The sequence below is a fragment of the Platichthys flesus genome, chromosome 12 (assembly GCF_949316205.1).
Source record: "Platichthys flesus chromosome 12, fPlaFle2.1, whole genome shotgun sequence".
In the NCBI taxonomy this organism is placed as follows: domain Eukaryota; kingdom Metazoa; phylum Chordata; class Actinopteri; order Pleuronectiformes; family Pleuronectidae; genus Platichthys; species Platichthys flesus.
In genome coordinates this window covers 104,684-121,862 of record NC_084956.1, presented here as the reverse complement: position 1 = coordinate 121,862, position 17,179 = coordinate 104,684, and the positions used below count along the sequence as shown (strand labels likewise).

The following is a 17,179-nucleotide window of genomic DNA, read 5'->3' as shown; positions in this document are numbered from 1 at the left end:
ATTTACTGTGCTGTAGGCAGTTATAATAAAATAGGAAGCATTGATGCTCCTTTCCTCAACATTTAAAGAATTCAAAAACATCTTTGTCTTTATAAACATTTACTTTTAAAGGTTCATTCTGCAACTTTTCCTCATTAAATCACCTAAAAACTGAACTTTGTCCGACTCACTTCTGAACAAAAATCACAGCCTCTTCCTGTTTTCACTAACTTTTAATAAAACTTTATTTAAAGCAACAGGTTTTACAAGACAAGCAGTTTTTCCTATTCTAACACGTCAGAACAGGGTTCCCAACACGACAAAGTACATCTGACTACTTCGGCTTCTCTAATTGGTCCGTGACTTCTTCGTCGTCGAGCAACTTAACAGAAGACAAGCAGTATGCAGGAGGAGGAGCTTCAGGACATTACCTGCAAGTGGAGGAGGGGCTACAGGACATCACCTTCAGGAGCATAAGAACATGATAGCGCTGCGATCTTTAAATGAACAGTCCCATACTTTTGAAACTCTTATCGGGTGATGTCTGAGGAGCCTGGTATACAAAAAATGACCAAAAAATGACCAAAAGTACGTGGACAGCAGGGATCTGCAGTTGATCAAGGTTTCTAGAACCAAGGCTGTTTCACAAACCTTCAGGTTCCAAGTTTAAACAATCAAACCCAGTCAACATAAATCTGTCTATGAACTAACCTGCATTCTGTAGTTAACAAGAACAAATCATATATCCTCCCCCTCATCTCTCTCTCCCCTCTCTCCTCCCTATTTTTACCTGCTCACCACAACTGGTCGAGGCACCCCCCCCCCATTGAGTCTGGTTCTAGAGGTTTCTTCCAGTGAATGAAGGATTTTTTCCTCCAGTCACCGAAGTGCTGCTCACAGCCTGCAGCTGTCCACACACCTTCGGCTATATAGTTCTACCATTAAACCATTTTGAAGAGTTTCTGTCTGTCAAGCTAACGATGACTAATTCTAAGGAAATGCTTGTTTCCAATGATTCAAGACAATTACAATAAAATGACCTGAATAAAGAAATGAAAAAAAAACAAATTCTCAGTCTATTACATTTTAATGGATTTCTTCATTAACTAATTAATAAACCTCAGAAAGGAATCAAGAGTAGAATTAAATTCCTTGTTTTGTTCAAACAACATTTTCTATATGAGATCAAAGTAAAAGTGACGATTGACCAATTTATGATTAATCAGGTGTTTTACGATGTAAGAACACAATTGTTCACAGGATCAGTAAACTGGTGAAAAACAGAGCGGCAGCCAGTTGTTCACTCAAGACTCAAACACCTGAGACAAGATTGTTCTGGATGCTCAGGTGAAACCTGAGTCATGTGACTAGAGAAGACGCCAACTGGTCCTTTTAACAGATGCAGTGTTTTAAGAGTCGCAATTCTCACATGCAGCAGAACTTTAATAAATTGTGAACCACAGAAACTGTCCATGACCCTTTTGCCCCCAATATATTACATAAGGTCCAGTCAACTCTACTCAAAGTTAAAATCATACTCAAAGTCCAAGGAGGTCATGTCAGAGGGGAGGCCGAGTGTTTCAGTGGTGATCTCCATCACTTGAGGGTCTACCTCACTGGGGTTCCCCTCCTCTGACTGAGACCCAGTGTCTGGGTCCGATGTGTCCAGAATTTTTGGGTCGGAAACTGCTGATTCAGAGTTCCCTGAAGCTATCTCTGATTGTAGCTCAAACTGGCCCTGCTGTTGCTGCTGCCGCCGAGTCTGGTATCTGGTTTGGGATCGAGTTTGTCTGACAGGGCCGGAGGCAGGGGGAGTTTTCTTGCCTCTAGTTTTGGGGCTTGCTTTGGGTTCAGGTTCTGGAGTTGCATCAGGATTGGACTCTGTATGAGACCGGGAGTCCTGAGCTGATTTCAGCAGAGTTTGAGGTGTTGAATCGGGCTCGGCACTTTCAGTTTGTAGGGGAATTTGGAACTCGATTTGAGTTACACTCTGAGTCTCTATCTGAGGTGAAGGAGTCCGTTTTGGTTGAGTTGTTGCTGAGGGCGTTTCAGAAAGAGTCTCCTCTGGTGTTGGAGCAGGGCCAGACTTCAAGGACCAAACTGAAGCAATCTGAATTTCAGATTTAATCTTGGATTGGGAATTTGGTGAGTAACTGGTTGAGTCTGGTTGTGGTGATGTCTGGACGTCAGTTGTAGGTTGGAACTGGGTTTCGGCCGGAGGTTGTAGATTTAGTCCTTGAGGAGCTGGAAGTGGAAGAGGGCTATTCTTGTCAGCTCTGGAGTCGGATTTTGTGATGGAAGAAGGACCCGATTGGCTGATGCCACTGTAGAAGATGCCAAATAATTCCCTGGCCTTGGCTGCAGCCAGGTTACTCTTCAGTTTCTCAGACTTCGGAAATCTGTCAGTCATGTTCATAAAAGGTGGAGGCTTGACGAACACAGTACGAGTTTGCTCGTTCTCTGGGACACCAGGCGCTGCAACGTCAGACACTATCTTTACCACCATTGATTGTGGAGGTTTGGCCTCCGAGGAAGCAGGAGGAGCCACAGATGACTGAGGTCTACCCTCTGGTTCTGTGGAACTGGCCTGAATGGGTGTGGCCTTGAACTGAGGGAGTGTGGCCTTGATCGGAGTGGGTGTGGCCTTAGCTTGAGCGGGTGTGGCCTTGATCGGAGTGGGTGTGACCGTAGCTTGAGCGGGTGTGGCCTTGATCGAAGTGGGTGTGGCCTTGATCTGAGTGGGTGTGGCCTTGATCGGAGTGGGTGTAGCCTTAGCTTGAGTGAGTGTGGGCTTAGCCTCAGTTGACACTGACTCAGAAACTGCTGGTGCAGGTTTAACCTCAATTGGGGATTGTATGGACACTGGCAATGGAAGACTAACTTCTAACGGTTTAGGTGGAGATTTAACTTCCAATGCGTTTTGAGCACTTCGAGCTTTTGAGAGACCATCAGAGATCAGCGGCAGGTCTTTTAGAGGAGGTCCTTGTAAAGTTGTGTTTTGGGGTCTGATTGAGAGAAAGGTATTCAGAGGTGCAGGTTTACCCATCATGGTCGTTTTCCTCAAGACTGCAGCAGGGGCTGGGAGGTTGGGCCGGATTCTTCCTCGGTTGGCTCCATTGGACACCCAAGGAGGAGGCATTGGCGGGTTACCCCCAAGCTTCTCTGCAATCTCTTTAGCAACAGCTACAGATTTAGCAAAAGAATCCTCCACACAGACTAGCTGTAGGCTTGCAGCTGCTTCATCTTCCTTGATGAACTCAGCAGCGATTTTCTCAGCAACCTTTGTCAGCGTGTTCTCCTTCTTCTTCCAAGTGAACTTTCCAAATGTCGGGGCTGTGACTGCTGGGGCGGGCTTGCCAGCCTCCAGGCTCTGTTTGCGGAGCTTGGCCCTCATGGCAGGACTGGGACCACAAAAGATTTTGGGCGGGTCGTAGGGCTTTGGTTGAGGTTCAGGTTTGGTGACCTCTGGTTTCCCTGCTGGTTTCCCAAGCTCAGGCTTTTTAAACGCTTCTCTCCGAGTCTTGGGGTTACCTTCATCTCGTTCTTTGTCATATTTGGATATTGAGTCTGAAGGATATTTACTGTATTTATACTTTTCTTCATCATCCTCTCTCATACCATATTTTGGGCGGTCATAATATCTCTCATCGTCGTTATTGCGATGCCGGTAGCGAAGCTCTTCTGCTCTGCTGTTTCTGTGTCGGTCACCCCTCTCCTCTTCGCTGTAGTGGTATTTATCTTCCCTTTTGTTGCATTTATAGTTTTCGTCCTCATCTTTCTTAATGTTAGAAGATCGCTCCTCTTCCAGATTCTTGGTACTTTTAAAATCCTCCCCTGTCTTGTTGTCTTTCAGTCTATGCTCCTCCTCCTCCTTTTTGAATATAGATTTTTCTTCCTTCAGAGCAGCATTGTCATCTTCATTCTTTTTCTCTTTGTCTTTCTTCTCTTTTTTGTGTTTGGCCTTTTCCTCCTTGTATTTGCTGCTTTTCTCGTCGGCGTCGGCGTCATGCTTGCGTTTCTTTCCACCTGTGTCCACGCCTAGTCCCGCCTGTCGATCCAGGTTCCTTCTCTGTTCATACAGCGGATTCTCATACATTTGTTTCTGGTGAAGAGGCATCAAGATAGAAAAAATTTAGATATGGTGAAGATAATGTAGAAACAACTAAAACAAACACAGCCAAGTTCTTTTATCTTTTAAAAGTTATCTGTTCGGGATGAGTCATTACTTTTGTGTACGATTTAGGGAAATCTAGTGTTGAGGTCACAGATCGCAGCCAACAGTGTGTTTAAAGGGATAGTTCAGCAAAAAAAAAAATTAAATTCACTTATCTACCAACCACTAGGATGGAGGGGGTAGAGTGTTGAGCCCATAAAACACTTCTGGAGTTTCGGGGGTAAACAATGTTGCAGCAGAATCCAATAAAACTGCAACAGTTTTTACGACTTATACTGAAGAAGTGTCTTGTGGACTAAACGTTTCACCCCCCCTCCACCTTGTGGGTGAGGAGATGAGGGAAGTTTAATTTCTCTGTGAATCATCCCTTTAAGATGCTTCGATGGACAAAGCCATCGTCTGCTCATAAGTGCCGTTGAACGATTTTACACAGCACATGGACAATTCTAATTCTTAAGTTTAATCTAACTCTCGTAAAGGGTTGGAAAGAGGCAAAACAGTTACATACCTTGTATTTCTCGTTGTGAGCGTGCGTGGTGACATGCTCCTCTGCACAGATGGCGTCTCCATAAAACTCTTTACAGATTAGGCAGAAGAATCCTCGGACGGGCTGCAGGAACTCCGAACCTGTAGCAAAACACAAACCACAAACTGAACACACAGACAGTAAAAAAATAAAGTGTCAATCATGTTTACCTGGTCGATGTCTCTTTTCGAAACCTGTCAGGACAGGAGAGGGTTAGTGCGCTGTGACTGTGAAATATTGAATCAATTGATAAAGAGTGGAGACGTTTTATTTTGGAGGAATGACTGTAGGAAATGTGTTTTAGCTGCTCAGTGACAGCAAACATATGAACACTGATGAGCAGTCAAAAACATTTCCTGCCTTCATCTGATGGAGACACATGATACTAATGACAGGTGAGGACAGACGTCTCATCTGGTTCCATGTTTTCATTAACAGATCCACACTGAGCTCCACCTGGAAGCAGAAGATGACTAACAACATTCAGTGGCTCGCACACCAGCAGCATTACCATTGTGTTGAAGAGAAACAACGGTGAGCGGCACAAGTACCTTTGGCAGGTTTAGTCAGTTTCTCCTCCGGTGGCGTGTTCTTGATGATTTTGGTTGATGTGGAGGCCCAGGGCCGGTCGTACGGGTCAAGAGTCTGTGGAAAGAAAAGGAAACTTAAAGAATAAAATCTAAATGTCCAGTCCTGGTCAAATTAAATGAATTAAATGTGATCCGTCTAACAAAGTGAGATAACGTGTCTTATGCTTTACGCGCTTTTACAAACCTTTCGATGGGTTTTGCTTTGCAAGTGCGTGAAAAAATCAAACATGGAGCCGGAGGTGACGTTACAGTTTTTGCACCAGTGGTTTCCAGCGTCATAGTATTCAAACGGCTCTGGGGGAGGGGTCGCAGGTGGGGCGCTGACAGGTGTCGCTCTCTGCGACATAGATGGCGGCGCTGCTGAGTTCTGTGTGAAAACAATGGTGAAGGAAAGTCAACATGGCGTGATGAACAGTCAGGATTCACTCACACAGAAACATTCAGAGAAAGAACAAGTTCATCAAACAAGTTGAGAAAGTTTCTTACTTCAGCGACTTCCAGACTCCAACTTGTTTACTCAGTAAATCCGTCGCTTTTAAAACCAATGATAACGTCTATAGTGAAGTCGACGCTTCCCTTGTTTTCGAGATCTTGATTCACAAAACTGATAAACCTTTGGTCTTTAAATTAGCTGAAGACCCAGTTCAACCATCAAAATCTAAATTCACCAGTTTAAAACTTCACCAGTTTTAAAACGTGTCGTTGAGATGATCAACAAATAAATCACCGGTTCTTAGTGTAAATCTTGATAAGCTTTGAGTTTCTGTATTTCACAGTCCTGTAAAACTGACTCGATAACAGTTTCAGTCTGTGTGGATTCAAGCTGACTCACTGTTCACTGACCCGAGATCAGTGCATTTGTCTGCATCTGAATCTAGACAACAGTAGTGATCCGATTTTAACTTTTATTCTGAAGTAGACAATTCAAGTGTTTAACAGTGAAATCTGACGATAGGAAAGCAGAAGAAGACTTTTTACTCTGATGACGTTCACCTCACACATTCACACAACAATGCATCCAGCCGCTATCAAACAACAAGTGACCGAAAACAAAGGCAAAACAGTATTTTTGAGTAGTGGGATCCCTAAGACTTCGCCTTTGCTGTTATATGGAATAATAAAGAACAGCTGTTGTAGTAAATTCTGTGCAGGACATGGTCGTTATTTAATCTATCGTGATAAGTATCGTATCATGAGGTTGTAGGCAATACCCAGCCCTATGAGGTGATGAGGTGATGAGGTGTGCTGATGAGGTGATGAGGTGAGGTGATGAGGTGTGCTGATGAGGTGATGAGGTGGTGAGGTGATGTGGTGATGAGGTGATGAGGTGAGGTGATGTGGTGTGATGAGGTGTGCTGATGAGGTGATGAGGTGATGAGGTGAGGTGATGTGGTGATGAGGTGATGAGGTGATGAGGTGATGAGATGTGGTGATGTGGTGATGAGGTGAGGTGATGAGGTGATGAGGTGATGAGGTGATGAGATGTGGTGATGAGGTGATGAGATGTGGTGATGAGGTGATGAGATGATGAGGTGATGAGATGAGATGTTATGATGAGATGTGGTGATGAGATGTAATGAGGTAATGACATGTGATGATGAGGTGAGGTGATGAGGTGAGGTGATGAGGTGTGCTGATGAGGTGATGAGATGTGGTGATGTGGTGATGAGGTGATGAGGTGATGAGATGTGGTGTGATGAGGTGTGCTGATGAGGTGATGAGGTGTGCTGATGAGGTGATGAGGTGGTGAGGTGATGTGGTGATGAGGTGATGAGGTGATGAGGTGGTGAGGTGATGTGGTGATGAGGTGATGAGGTGATGAGATGTTATGATGAGATGTGGTGATGAGATGTAATGAGGTAATGACATGTGATGATGAGGTGAGGTGATGTGGTGATGAGGTGAGGTGATGAGGTGATGTGGTGATGAGGTGATGAGGTGATGAGGTGAGGTGATGAGGTGATGTGGTGATGAGGTGATGAGATGTGGTGATGAGGTGAGGTGATGAGGTGATGAGGTGAGGTGATGAGGTGATGAGGTGATGAGATGTGGTGATGAGGTGAGGTGATGAGGTGATATGATGAGATGTTATGATGAGATGTGGTGACGAGATGTAATGAGGTAATGACATGTGATGATGAGGTGAGGTGATGAGATGTTATGATGAGATGTGGTGATGAGATGTAATGAGGTAATGACATGTGATGATGAGGTGAGGTGGTGTGGTAATTTGGTGTGGTGATGTGGTGATGATATGAGATGTAGTAATTGTTTATGATCAGTCATATTTCCTGTTACTTCCTCCACGGCTGTTTGTACCTTTAACGTAGAGCTGCTAGACGCCTGTCGTCCCTCCGGACTCTCTGCCTCTCGTCTCTTCTTCTCTGGCGGCGGAACGCTCTGGTCTTCAGTTGGTTTGCTGACTCTGCGTGGCCGGTCGGCCGGGCTGAGGCCAAGGATGAGCGCCACTTTGTCGATCTCGTTACGTTTCTTCTCGGCGGCCTCATGCTCCTTGCGGAGGTTAGAGATCTGAGTCATGACCTCCTCCTGCAGTCGGCTGATCTCTTGCAGCAGAGGGTCTTTGTGACCTTCTTTCTCCCTGCGCTTCTTCCTCAAGAGCTCACCTGTAACACAAAGCAGCCGCCAGCCACCCGGCGGTCACGTCATTGATGCTGGTAGTGTGTGAATGAACAAGTGGTGTCAGGTGGATCATGTGAACTCACCCTGTTGCTTTCTGAGTCTCTCCAGCTCCTTCATCAGATAATCCTTCTTCTTCATCCTCACCTCCCTCTCGTGTTTCAGCTTCTCCCGCTCTTCCAAAACCTGAAAACAAGAGCAGAAACACTTCCTGTTTCAACTGTCCGTACTTGTTGGGTTAAAGTGTTGCACTCTGACGTGAGTCAAACCTTTTGTTTCTGACTCTCATTGTTCTGCTCCTCAGACACTTTCCTGTCGTAGCTGCTGAGTTTCGAGACGCTCTTCTCTCTGTCCTGAGCTAATGTCTTCACGGAACCTTTGGAGAGAAACAAATCTACAATGAAGACGACCCGGCTTCTGTTAAAAAATCTAAACACATTCACACCTTTCACTCTAGAAACTACTGGAATATTAATAGAGCAAAAGACGAATATTCTTTTAATCACGATCACACTGACCTTTGGCCTCTGGCTCAGAGGCCAGTTTATGGTAGGGCTCTTGGTACTGCTGAGCTGGAGGGAACTCGTCGGAGCCGGTCTGGGGGGGCAGGCTAATGTTGGGGGGTGGGTACAGAGGTGGCCACTGCTGGTGCATGTAGGGCAGGTAGTTTCCATACTGGCCATAACCTGGTGGGGGGTAATTAGGGGGCATCATACCATGGACCTGTGGGGGGGGGTAGGTGGGTATGGGCACCCCAGAATGAGGAGGGAGGGTCTGGGGGTCAGGGATCTGTGGCAGCAGTTCGTTGTGTGGTGGCGGGGCTGTGATTTTCTGTTCGACATTTGTCTCGTCTTTGACAGATTTGTTTGGAGCCGACTTCCTGCAGCTGTCGTCACTGCTCCAACTCTTCCCCCGTTTCCCCCCCCAGCTGCGACTCCTGCTCCTGCTGCTGGAACTGCCGCTCCGGCTCGGCCTCCTGCGACCTTGGCTGCCGTGCGAGCTGTCAGAGGAGTACCGCCTGCGACGCGTGGGCGCCTTCGCAGGCTTGTTTCCGTGGAGACGCTCCTTGGTCCTAGCAGCCATATTGCTGATCTCTGTGACACCCAAGTCGAGGCCAATGGTCTTCAGCAGGTCCTGGATCTTCTCATACTCCTCCAGTGACTCCGTACCCGAGGGTTGGGCTGGGTTTGACACCTGTACTGCTGTGTTCTGGTCCGGGCTGATAATGGAACAACTAGCGTTCTTTGGGTCCAGCTCTTCTGTGGTGGATGGGGCCTGGAGGTGAGATGAGGCCCCTGGGGGGAGGCCAAAGGTCTGAACGATGGTGGCTTTTGTTTGGGGGTAATCTCCGTACAGCGCCTCCTCCGTCACATCTCCGTACATATCTAGCCCATGGTGTCGGACCGGCTCGGACACCGGTGGAGGTTTGGGCTCCTCAGAGTCTCCGTACAGGAACTTCTCCTCATCATCGATGTCGTCCACAGCCTTCATCTGGGTCTTGACCCCTGCCCCCTCCAACAGGTTGAGGATTTCTTTGATCTCAGTGTCAAACCCAGCATGATGAACTGTCTGCGGGTCAGACCCCAGCTCCGACAAAACGGACGCCACCATTTGAGGGTCCATGCCTTTAACCGCCTGCAGGATCTGGTCGGCCACACAAGGCACGTTGGAGCCGTCGAGGCCACGGGGGGAGTCTACATTCTGAAAAAAAACAAAAAAACAGGCGGGTTCAGGTCAAATGTTTCTTCTCATCAGATATTAGCTTGCTTTGCACTATCTCAAGGAAACAACCTGTGTATGTGACATTTGAATGCAAATACTTCTGTGGGTCCTGTGAAGTTGGAGTCACTTGGAGTGTGTTTTCACATGTTGGCGTCCTACCTGGATTGATGGTGAGTCGTAGCGTTTCTTCAGGATGGATTTTGTCGGCAGGCTCAGAATCTCCTCCAGCTCTTTCCTGCGTCGAGCCATCTCCAGCTCTTTAAAGCCTTTCTTGTATCTTTCATCTCCACTGTTGCTGCGGCTGCTCGAGATTGAGCTGGAGCTGCTGCTCTCACTGCGGCTTCTACTGCGGCCATGACTCGCTACTTTGCTGAAACTCCTCCCTCTGCTCCTCCCTTTAGAACGGGACCTGGATCTAGACCTGCTGAAAGCACGACTCTTACTCCGACCTCGACTCTTGGCCCGGCTTCGGTCTGGACTCCGGCTCTGGCTGCGGGGCCGACTCTTACTCCGACCTCGACTCTTGGCCCGGCTTCGGTCTGGACTCCGGCTCTGGCTGCGGGGCCGACTCTTACTCCGACCTCGACTCTTGGCCCGGCTTCGGTCTGGACTCCGGCTCTGGCTGCGGGGCCGACTCTTACTCCGACCTCGACTCTTGGCCCGGCTTCGGTCTGGACTCCGGCTCTGGCTGCGGGGCCGACTCTTACTCCGACCTCGACTCTTGGCCCGGCCTCGGTCTGGACTCCGGTTCTGGCTGCGGGGCCGACTCTTGCTCCGACCTCGACTCTTGGCCCGGCCTCGGTCTGGACTCCGGTTCTGGCTGCGGGGCCGACTCTTGGCTCGGCTTCTGTCCGGACCGCGGTCCATGCTCCGGCCCCGCTCATACTCAGGTCGAGCAGGGAAGTCTCTGCAGAGAAGGACGAGATACTCAGAATGACTCAACGTGCAGAGAAAACAAACTCTCTGGTGAAGAAGTGCTGACACACACGAAGAGAGTTTGTGGTGATCGGAGCTGACGACGTGTCAGGTGACGTAAACATGATCACATGACCTCTGCAGCAGAGGTATTGGTCACTTCCTGTCTGTGACTGCTGCACCCGGCTTCTCAACCTCTCACCTGAACCATGAGGAGCATCTGATGCTGCTGTGAACGAGTCTGCAGGTACAGTCTGTATTCAGTTCTCCGGAGTCTGAAGATTTAGCAGGTCACCTCGCTGCCTCTGCAACATTGGGTTTCTGTGCATCACTGCATTCTTATGTACACCGGTCTGTGGCACCACCAAGAGGCTGTGGCTGAAAGTTGTATTATTTTTTAAACCTTTCCCTCATATCCATTAGTCTATGGATTTTCTTTTAAGTGTACCTGTCATGATGGTGTGAAGAGGCGGAGCCAGACCCTGACGTCAGCTCGTTGCCAACAGTGATAACCAGGTTGTGGTCGATGGGAATTGGGCCACGTGGTGACAGAGACCTCTGCAACATAAAACCATAAAACATTTAAACTGAGAAAAACAGTTTTATACATGATCTCGTAACATGAACCAGAACTTCTCAGACGCAATGAGCAGTGTTTCTACCTGTTCGCTGTGCCCAGGTGAGGTCAGAGGTCATTGTTAAAAAAATAATTAAAAACAGACTTTTGACATGTGAGTTACTTGACTAACACATGACTAAGGAAAATAATATAACCAGTGAAGACGATTCGGTTTCCTTTTCTTATTGAATAAAACCAGGAAACAACTATTAAATTTTTTTTGGGATTCTCTGGGAATCAAACAAACAGTTTGAAAACTGTATTTTGGTGATGAAGTGGCATGTGTTTGAATTGAGTAACTAGTTCACAGATCCAGGGCTTCCACCACTCGCTGGGCCTAAGGCAACAAGTGCCAGAGTTGAGAAAACATCAAGATTTGTATTTGAGGAAATACAGTTATACCAGAAACCTCATGAAGCAGGTCCGCTACAGAGCCGCAGCAGACCCTCTGAAGTGGAGCTCGACCCGTCTGAGGAGCCCGGACCCGTCTGAGGAGCCCTGACCCGTCTGAGGAGCCCTGACCCGTCTGGGGAGCCCTGACCCGTCTGAGGAGCCCTGAACCGTCTGTATATATTGTCTTTGCAAAAGTGATTTTTTTTCAGTTGTGTGTGACTGTTTGAATACTTTTGTTTTTCTTACAAGTAAACATATTTATACAAATCTAAATAATATTCATTCTGGGGGGGGGGGGGCAGATCTTTAGTCGTTGGTGCTGTCACATAAAAAACGTTTTATATTATAAAACACGTTGAACATACACCAGCCTTATTCGAATCAGAGCCCGACAGGAGCCCGTCGGACTCACCTCTCTCGGGGGACCTCCAGCCCAGTGCTCTGCGCCTCGGTGGCTCCCTGGTCCGGGGGACGGGTACCTCCTGCGCGGGGGGGACCGGCGGTATGAGTCCGGTGGACCGTGTTCGGGATGGCCGTGGTGGTACGGAGGTCTGGGCCGGCTCCTGTCGTCTCGGTAGTCCGGAGCCGGGTAAGGCCGCGGAGGCCGCGGTCCTCGGCCATCGGACGGCGGCGGGTAGCCTCCCCTCGGAGGAGGCCGACCACGGTACATGTCGTACCGCAAATAATCAGCGGCTCCTCGCGGTGAAGATTCAAACAGAACAAGGTTCTTCCACGAGGCTCAAAACAATGATTTTAACAGTCAGCCATTAAACAACTTCTTCTTGTTCCTGGTTCCATTAGTTTCATGCTGCGTCACCGCCACCTGCTGGACGGAGGGAGAATCAGAGGACGTCAGACGTTTGACTCCGCCCACGTTGAGCACATCATCAGAAGACTTCCAGTTGGATGTCCTCAAAGGCGCCACCTAGTGGCGGAGACCATGTAGCTCATATGAACACTGCTCCATAATCAGTCACACCAGGATATTTATATATATTTATATTTGTCAAATAATCATCGCCTATATTTAATGAAATAATTTGAATTTTTTTTTATTTTTTATTGTTAGCTGAATTACAATGTAATATAAAATTCCAGAGTCCCCTACAAATAATGTCCAGTTGTTTCTTAGGACAGCCCTGGGGCCTCAGTTATAACCGTTGCATACGCACAGAGCGGGGTCTTAAAACCTGCGTACTGCCACGCCCCCCCCCCCCCTCTCTCTCCACACTGGCTCTGGTTCTGTCTTCCAGTTAAAGACTAGTTTCTCTCTCAGTCATCAGAACAGCTCATTGTTGAACTGTTGGATTCTTTACATCATTCTCAAAATGCAAAGTGACTTCAGGTCATGAAGTTACTGATTTGATGATTTATACATGAAACAGAAAAATTTGAATTGAACCATGTTTTGTTGCCGTTTTATTTTTGAACTAAATTACAGAGCAACAATTCTGAAAATGTGTGAAGTGTGTTCTGAAGATTGTGCTGCGTGTTTTACATGAAACAAATAACAGGTAACCTAAAGTTCAGTGGTTCCTTACCGTGATGTGCCGGAATCAAACCCTCCCACAACTTCATCCTGGCATGTTGTGCTCTTATGTAGAGTACTTCTCAAAGTATTTCCATGAATCAGCAGGAACCTGAGAGCAGATTCATAGACCTCAGACAGGACCGAGGAGTTATCAGGGCCCAGCTCAGATTCAAACTGTCGCTGTGAAGGATCTTCATCATCCTGACACTCTGAGCCAAACAGCTGAGAACAAAGACGTGATTTCGGATTAACTGATCAATGTTTTGTGACAGGCTGCAGGATCGTTCAGTTTTCTGTGATGGTGTGGAGAGAAACACAAACTCCTTTTTTAGTTCCTCTACATTAGTCAGGATAAGTGGGACTGGACAGGCGGAGAAGTCTGAATGTTGGGCAGCGTCCAGCACGAGTCGCCCGGAGCTCCATCTTCACCTGAACCTTCAATTTAAATCAGGAACTATATGATCAAACACCAAAACATGAATGTGTCATTTTCACATGCACCCACACACTACTGCTCTTGTGATGTCATCCAAGTGTCCAGAAGCCCCAACATTCATATTCAACTCAACACAAGGTCATATCCAACAAGATATCAGACTTTTAGGCTGAATTTGAACGTCGGGGGGATGCAGACACTTGATGACACCACAGGAGCAGGATGGGGATACGTTATCTTTTTCTCTTGTTTTAGTCTGAAGCTTTGATCACTAGTTACTTCAGTCTTAATGGATCTGCTCTAACTCAGTTTATTACACACTTCACCCCCCCTCCCCCTCCATCACAGTGGTGTCTAGATGGGAGAAGTTTTAACTTTTTCAAGATAAAACTATCCCTTTAAATCCGGTCAGCTCCAAGTCATGCCCGTAATAGATAAAGGGCCATAACAAGAATATTAATATGAAACAATGACATTAGCTGTGGCTCAGGAGGTAAAGTGGGTCATCCTGTAACCAGGTCGGCCATTCGATCCCAGACTTCCCCATTCTTCACACAGACGCAGTCAATTTGATTTTGCATGTGCAATTTGCATAAACCGTTTATATTTTCCTGTAACATTATAAAAACACATGTAATGGACATAAACAGTCAACGTTACCAACAGTTAATTTAATCTTTGATGTTGTTTATTAAGAACATTAAAGACTCAGGGTAAACAACAGATCAGCTGATAGAGTTTATTGTTCAAGTCAGACAAACATGGATCGACAGTTCCTACGTGATAAGCTAAAACTTGACTAAAGGATTTCAAGATGAAGATTTAAGAATGTGAAGAACCTTTGTAGTTATTCAAATCAATCTATCTATCATTAGAAATAAAAGAGACAACATAAAAACAAGAAAATAAACAACTCTTAATTGTTCTCCTTGTTCACCTCCACCTCCCACTTCTCCAGAAAATCTTGAAGGTTCAGATTGAAAACGTCAATGCCTTTGGGGGACAGGTGGATGCCATCAGCCCGGTACAGGCCTGTGTTTGTGCCGCACCGGACGTTATCATGAGTGAGCGAAGTGCCACCCAGTTCCGAAATGATGTTCTGGATCCTGCGATTCACAGTGGTTCGGACCAGATCGACTTCGTGGCTATCGGCCGAGTGGCGCCACACCCTCCGAGGGAGGATGTTGGACCACACGAGGATGCACTGTGGGAAGATGCTCCTCATGGAGGTCAGGTCCTTCCTGACAGCGGCCAGCAGGTCAGTTGGGCTGTCAGTACTCAGGTCGTTGCCCCCCAGATGCATGATGAGGACGTCTGGGTTAGGCCAGGTGACCTTCAGCTGGTGGAGCTGGGGCAGGAGCTGGGACCATGTCATGCCCTGTGTGCCCTTCCACCAGATAGCCACCTTGCTGCGGTCCATGCCCAGCTGCATACCTACCTCCGGAGACTTGGCTCTGGATTCGGCCCAGTACACCAGCGAATGGCCACAAATCCAGACATTCTTGGGCTCGATGATCGGTTTGCCTAAAAATTTAAACAGAATACTTTAATAAGACAAAAAGACCAACCAATCTTTTGCATTGGATCTTAAGAAGTTGTACAAGTGTGCATAGGCAATTGGACTTGCTTATGTTGCCCATGTACACTTGAGCAACATCTGAAGATACAACAAGCTGGATGACTGAGAATCTTTATGATATTTTGCATTGGATGATCCTTAACGACTGAGAACCAGTCGAACTTGGGCTGGTTTCACAAAGATCTGTCCGACGGGTCTGTTGAGTATGGTCAGTATTTGTTTTGTTCATCTGTCTTAAGAGGTTGTTACTGGAATGACAAGGCAGCACAAACATTGTAAATTGCCTCATTACATATCTACTATAATTCTGAAGTTCTGGTTGATTGGTAAATTTTGTTCAAACATTGAGGCGAAATCCGACTGTTACACAAAAGCCAAACAGTCTTTATGAAACAAGCCTGGGAATACAATTGCTAATATTCAAAACATTCGTAGCTGTTTCAATCTTAAGACATTAACCTTTGTCATGAAACCTAACAGCTTCTTCTTAGTTGTGACCATGTATCATTGAATAAAGAAATAACTATTGCATCAGGAGAGATAATCCACAGGTTCTACAGTTTACAGTTTGTATTGAATGGCGTCATAACCAAAACGTGTTAAGGGAAAGCAAAAAATGTTCAACGTCTGAATATTTAATCAAATCTACAAACCAGTTAAATAAAAATGATTTTAGAGACAGATGTTTGATTGACTTAAGACAATTATATGATCATTTTCAAAACAATCTGAAAAGATCAAAATAATCACCTACCTTCAAACCGTAAAATATTGCCATTCTGCAATATACACATATTTCTATATGAAATAAAACTATAAGTAAATACTTCAGTTAAAAGATTGGAAAAGCTCTTGAGGACTGTGAGCTGCAGATTTAATCGTCTCTAGCTAAATGCTGAGTGTAATGTATTAGGATACACTAAATCTCAACATTGGCTGGTCATGGAAACATAACATGCAACATCATTTAAGTTCCATGAAAAGCACAGAAATCATTTGAAACCTGAAACGACAAATTTACAAAAGACCTTGAAATAATGTTTTGACTTCTAACCTTCGAGGCCATTTTCAGGTGAATTAAGGTCTGGTATTTTGCCTCGAGAAAAGATATGGATTTTAATCACCAAAATAAAAAGTTAACTTAGTGCTTGTCAAGGCCCATTTTGTAAATATGAAATTCAGTTGCAATCAGACATTTGGAGTCATGTAGGACTTTAACTGATTCCATATCTGTTCCGACTCCATACTGGACCTCGTCTTCTCCTCTTCAGTCTGAACCAAACTGATCTGTACAGGAGTCTGCTCGTCAGTCATCTGAGCAGATTGTTTGAATACAAAGATGTGTTTGGATGCAGGAAAAGCAAAAGTGTTTGAAGATCAACTGAGATGTGATCTTATGCAAAGACTAAATGACGTCCCCAAACCGCTTGGATAAACCGTTTCCCCAAACCCACCATACCAACTGCTCGATGAGCCATATTTTACTTTTACAAATAGAACGACTGTGTCTACTCTCTACAACGACATCTTGCTAGTAGCGATATCCAGTAACGAAGAGTTTTGAGATGCCTGAATCCTCGGCTCAGATTCAGGTCCGGGGCTCAGGATCAGCGCCTTAACTCAAAATCTTAACATCAGTCGGTAAGTTTTATGATATTTGATGGACGACCTCTGACCAATTATTTTTAGATAATCACAACAAATAATTCACAGCCTAGATATTTAAATGGTCCTATTCACAGATCTTCAATTTATTAAGTGACGCAATCTTAATGGAATCAATTTATTAATAAAATTATAAATGTAGCTCTTGAACAACCTGACGTTTAGCTCAAAATGTATGGTTAAGGAAAACCATTGACATTATTGGACGTTAGGTAGAGAGTTTACCACTTACCGTGTTGATGACAGACTAGCAGTATGTCGCTTTTGAAATTGATTAAGCTAACGATATCCAGCTGACCACTAAGTGATGTTTAAGTTCTCCACGTTAGCTTGATGAGCGCTTCAGAGACGGTACAGAAGACAGAGCTCATGACCCAGAATTTTTTGAGCTTGAATTCACTGTTAATGAGTTT

The 17,179-nt window shown here is 45.8% G+C and overlaps 2 protein-coding genes across 6 annotated transcripts in view; both read right to left on the bottom strand.

The window, feature by feature from the left end:
• Nucleotides 1-193: 193 nt before the first annotated feature.
• znf318 (zinc finger protein 318) lies at nucleotides 194-13,374 on the bottom strand. Of its 3 annotated transcripts, none has more exons than XM_062400834.1 (12): nucleotides 13,097-13,374; nucleotides 11,968-12,480; nucleotides 10,992-11,101; nucleotides 9,788-10,535; nucleotides 8,425-9,607; nucleotides 8,176-8,282; nucleotides 7,993-8,092; nucleotides 7,589-7,893; nucleotides 5,454-5,636; nucleotides 5,231-5,324; nucleotides 4,662-4,780; nucleotides 194-4,081 (listed from the first exon to the last, which is right to left on the bottom strand). In XM_062400834.1, exons 2-12 carry the CDS (start codon nucleotides 12,223-12,225, stop codon nucleotides 1,496-1,498), a joined length of 5,793 nt encoding a protein of 1,930 aa, XP_062256818.1. In that variant the 5' UTR covers nucleotides 12,226-12,480; nucleotides 13,097-13,374; the 3' UTR covers nucleotides 194-1,495. The 3 variants fall into 3 exon arrangements, with proteins under 3 accessions (XP_062256818.1, XP_062256817.1, XP_062256819.1); XM_062400833.1 differs by having other exon boundaries at nucleotides 11,968-12,381; XM_062400835.1 differs by having other exon boundaries at nucleotides 11,968-12,378.
• The window catches only part of si:dkeyp-121d4.3 (uncharacterized), a 21,949-nt gene continuing 18,096 nt past the window's right edge, over nucleotides 13,327-17,179 (bottom strand). For 2 of the 3 annotated variants that reach the window (XM_062400830.1, XM_062400831.1), the window contains exon 21: nucleotides 14,189-15,046. In XM_062400830.1, coding sequence (XP_062256814.1) covers nucleotides 14,439-15,046 — 608 coding nt within the window. In that variant the 3' untranslated portion in view covers nucleotides 14,189-14,438. Of the gene's footprint in view, nucleotides 13,522-14,188; nucleotides 15,047-17,179 lie in introns of those variants that run through there. The other variant, XM_062400832.1, reaches the window with a different exon arrangement.

Excerpts from the sequence above, each read along its gene's own strand:
- znf318 (XM_062400834.1), bottom strand. The coding sequence starts at position 12,225 with ATGTACCGTGGTCGGCCTCCTCCGAGGGGAGGCTACCCGCCGCCGTCC. Across the intron at positions 11,102-11,967 it reads CTGGAGGTCCCCCGAGAGAG|AGGTCTCTGTCACCACGTGG; the intron begins GTGAGTCCGACG and ends TTTATGTTGCAG. Across the intron at positions 4,781-5,230 it reads ACTGACTAAACCTGCCAAAG|GTTCGGAGTTCCTGCAGCCC; the intron begins GTACTTGTGCCG and ends GTTTTGCTACAG.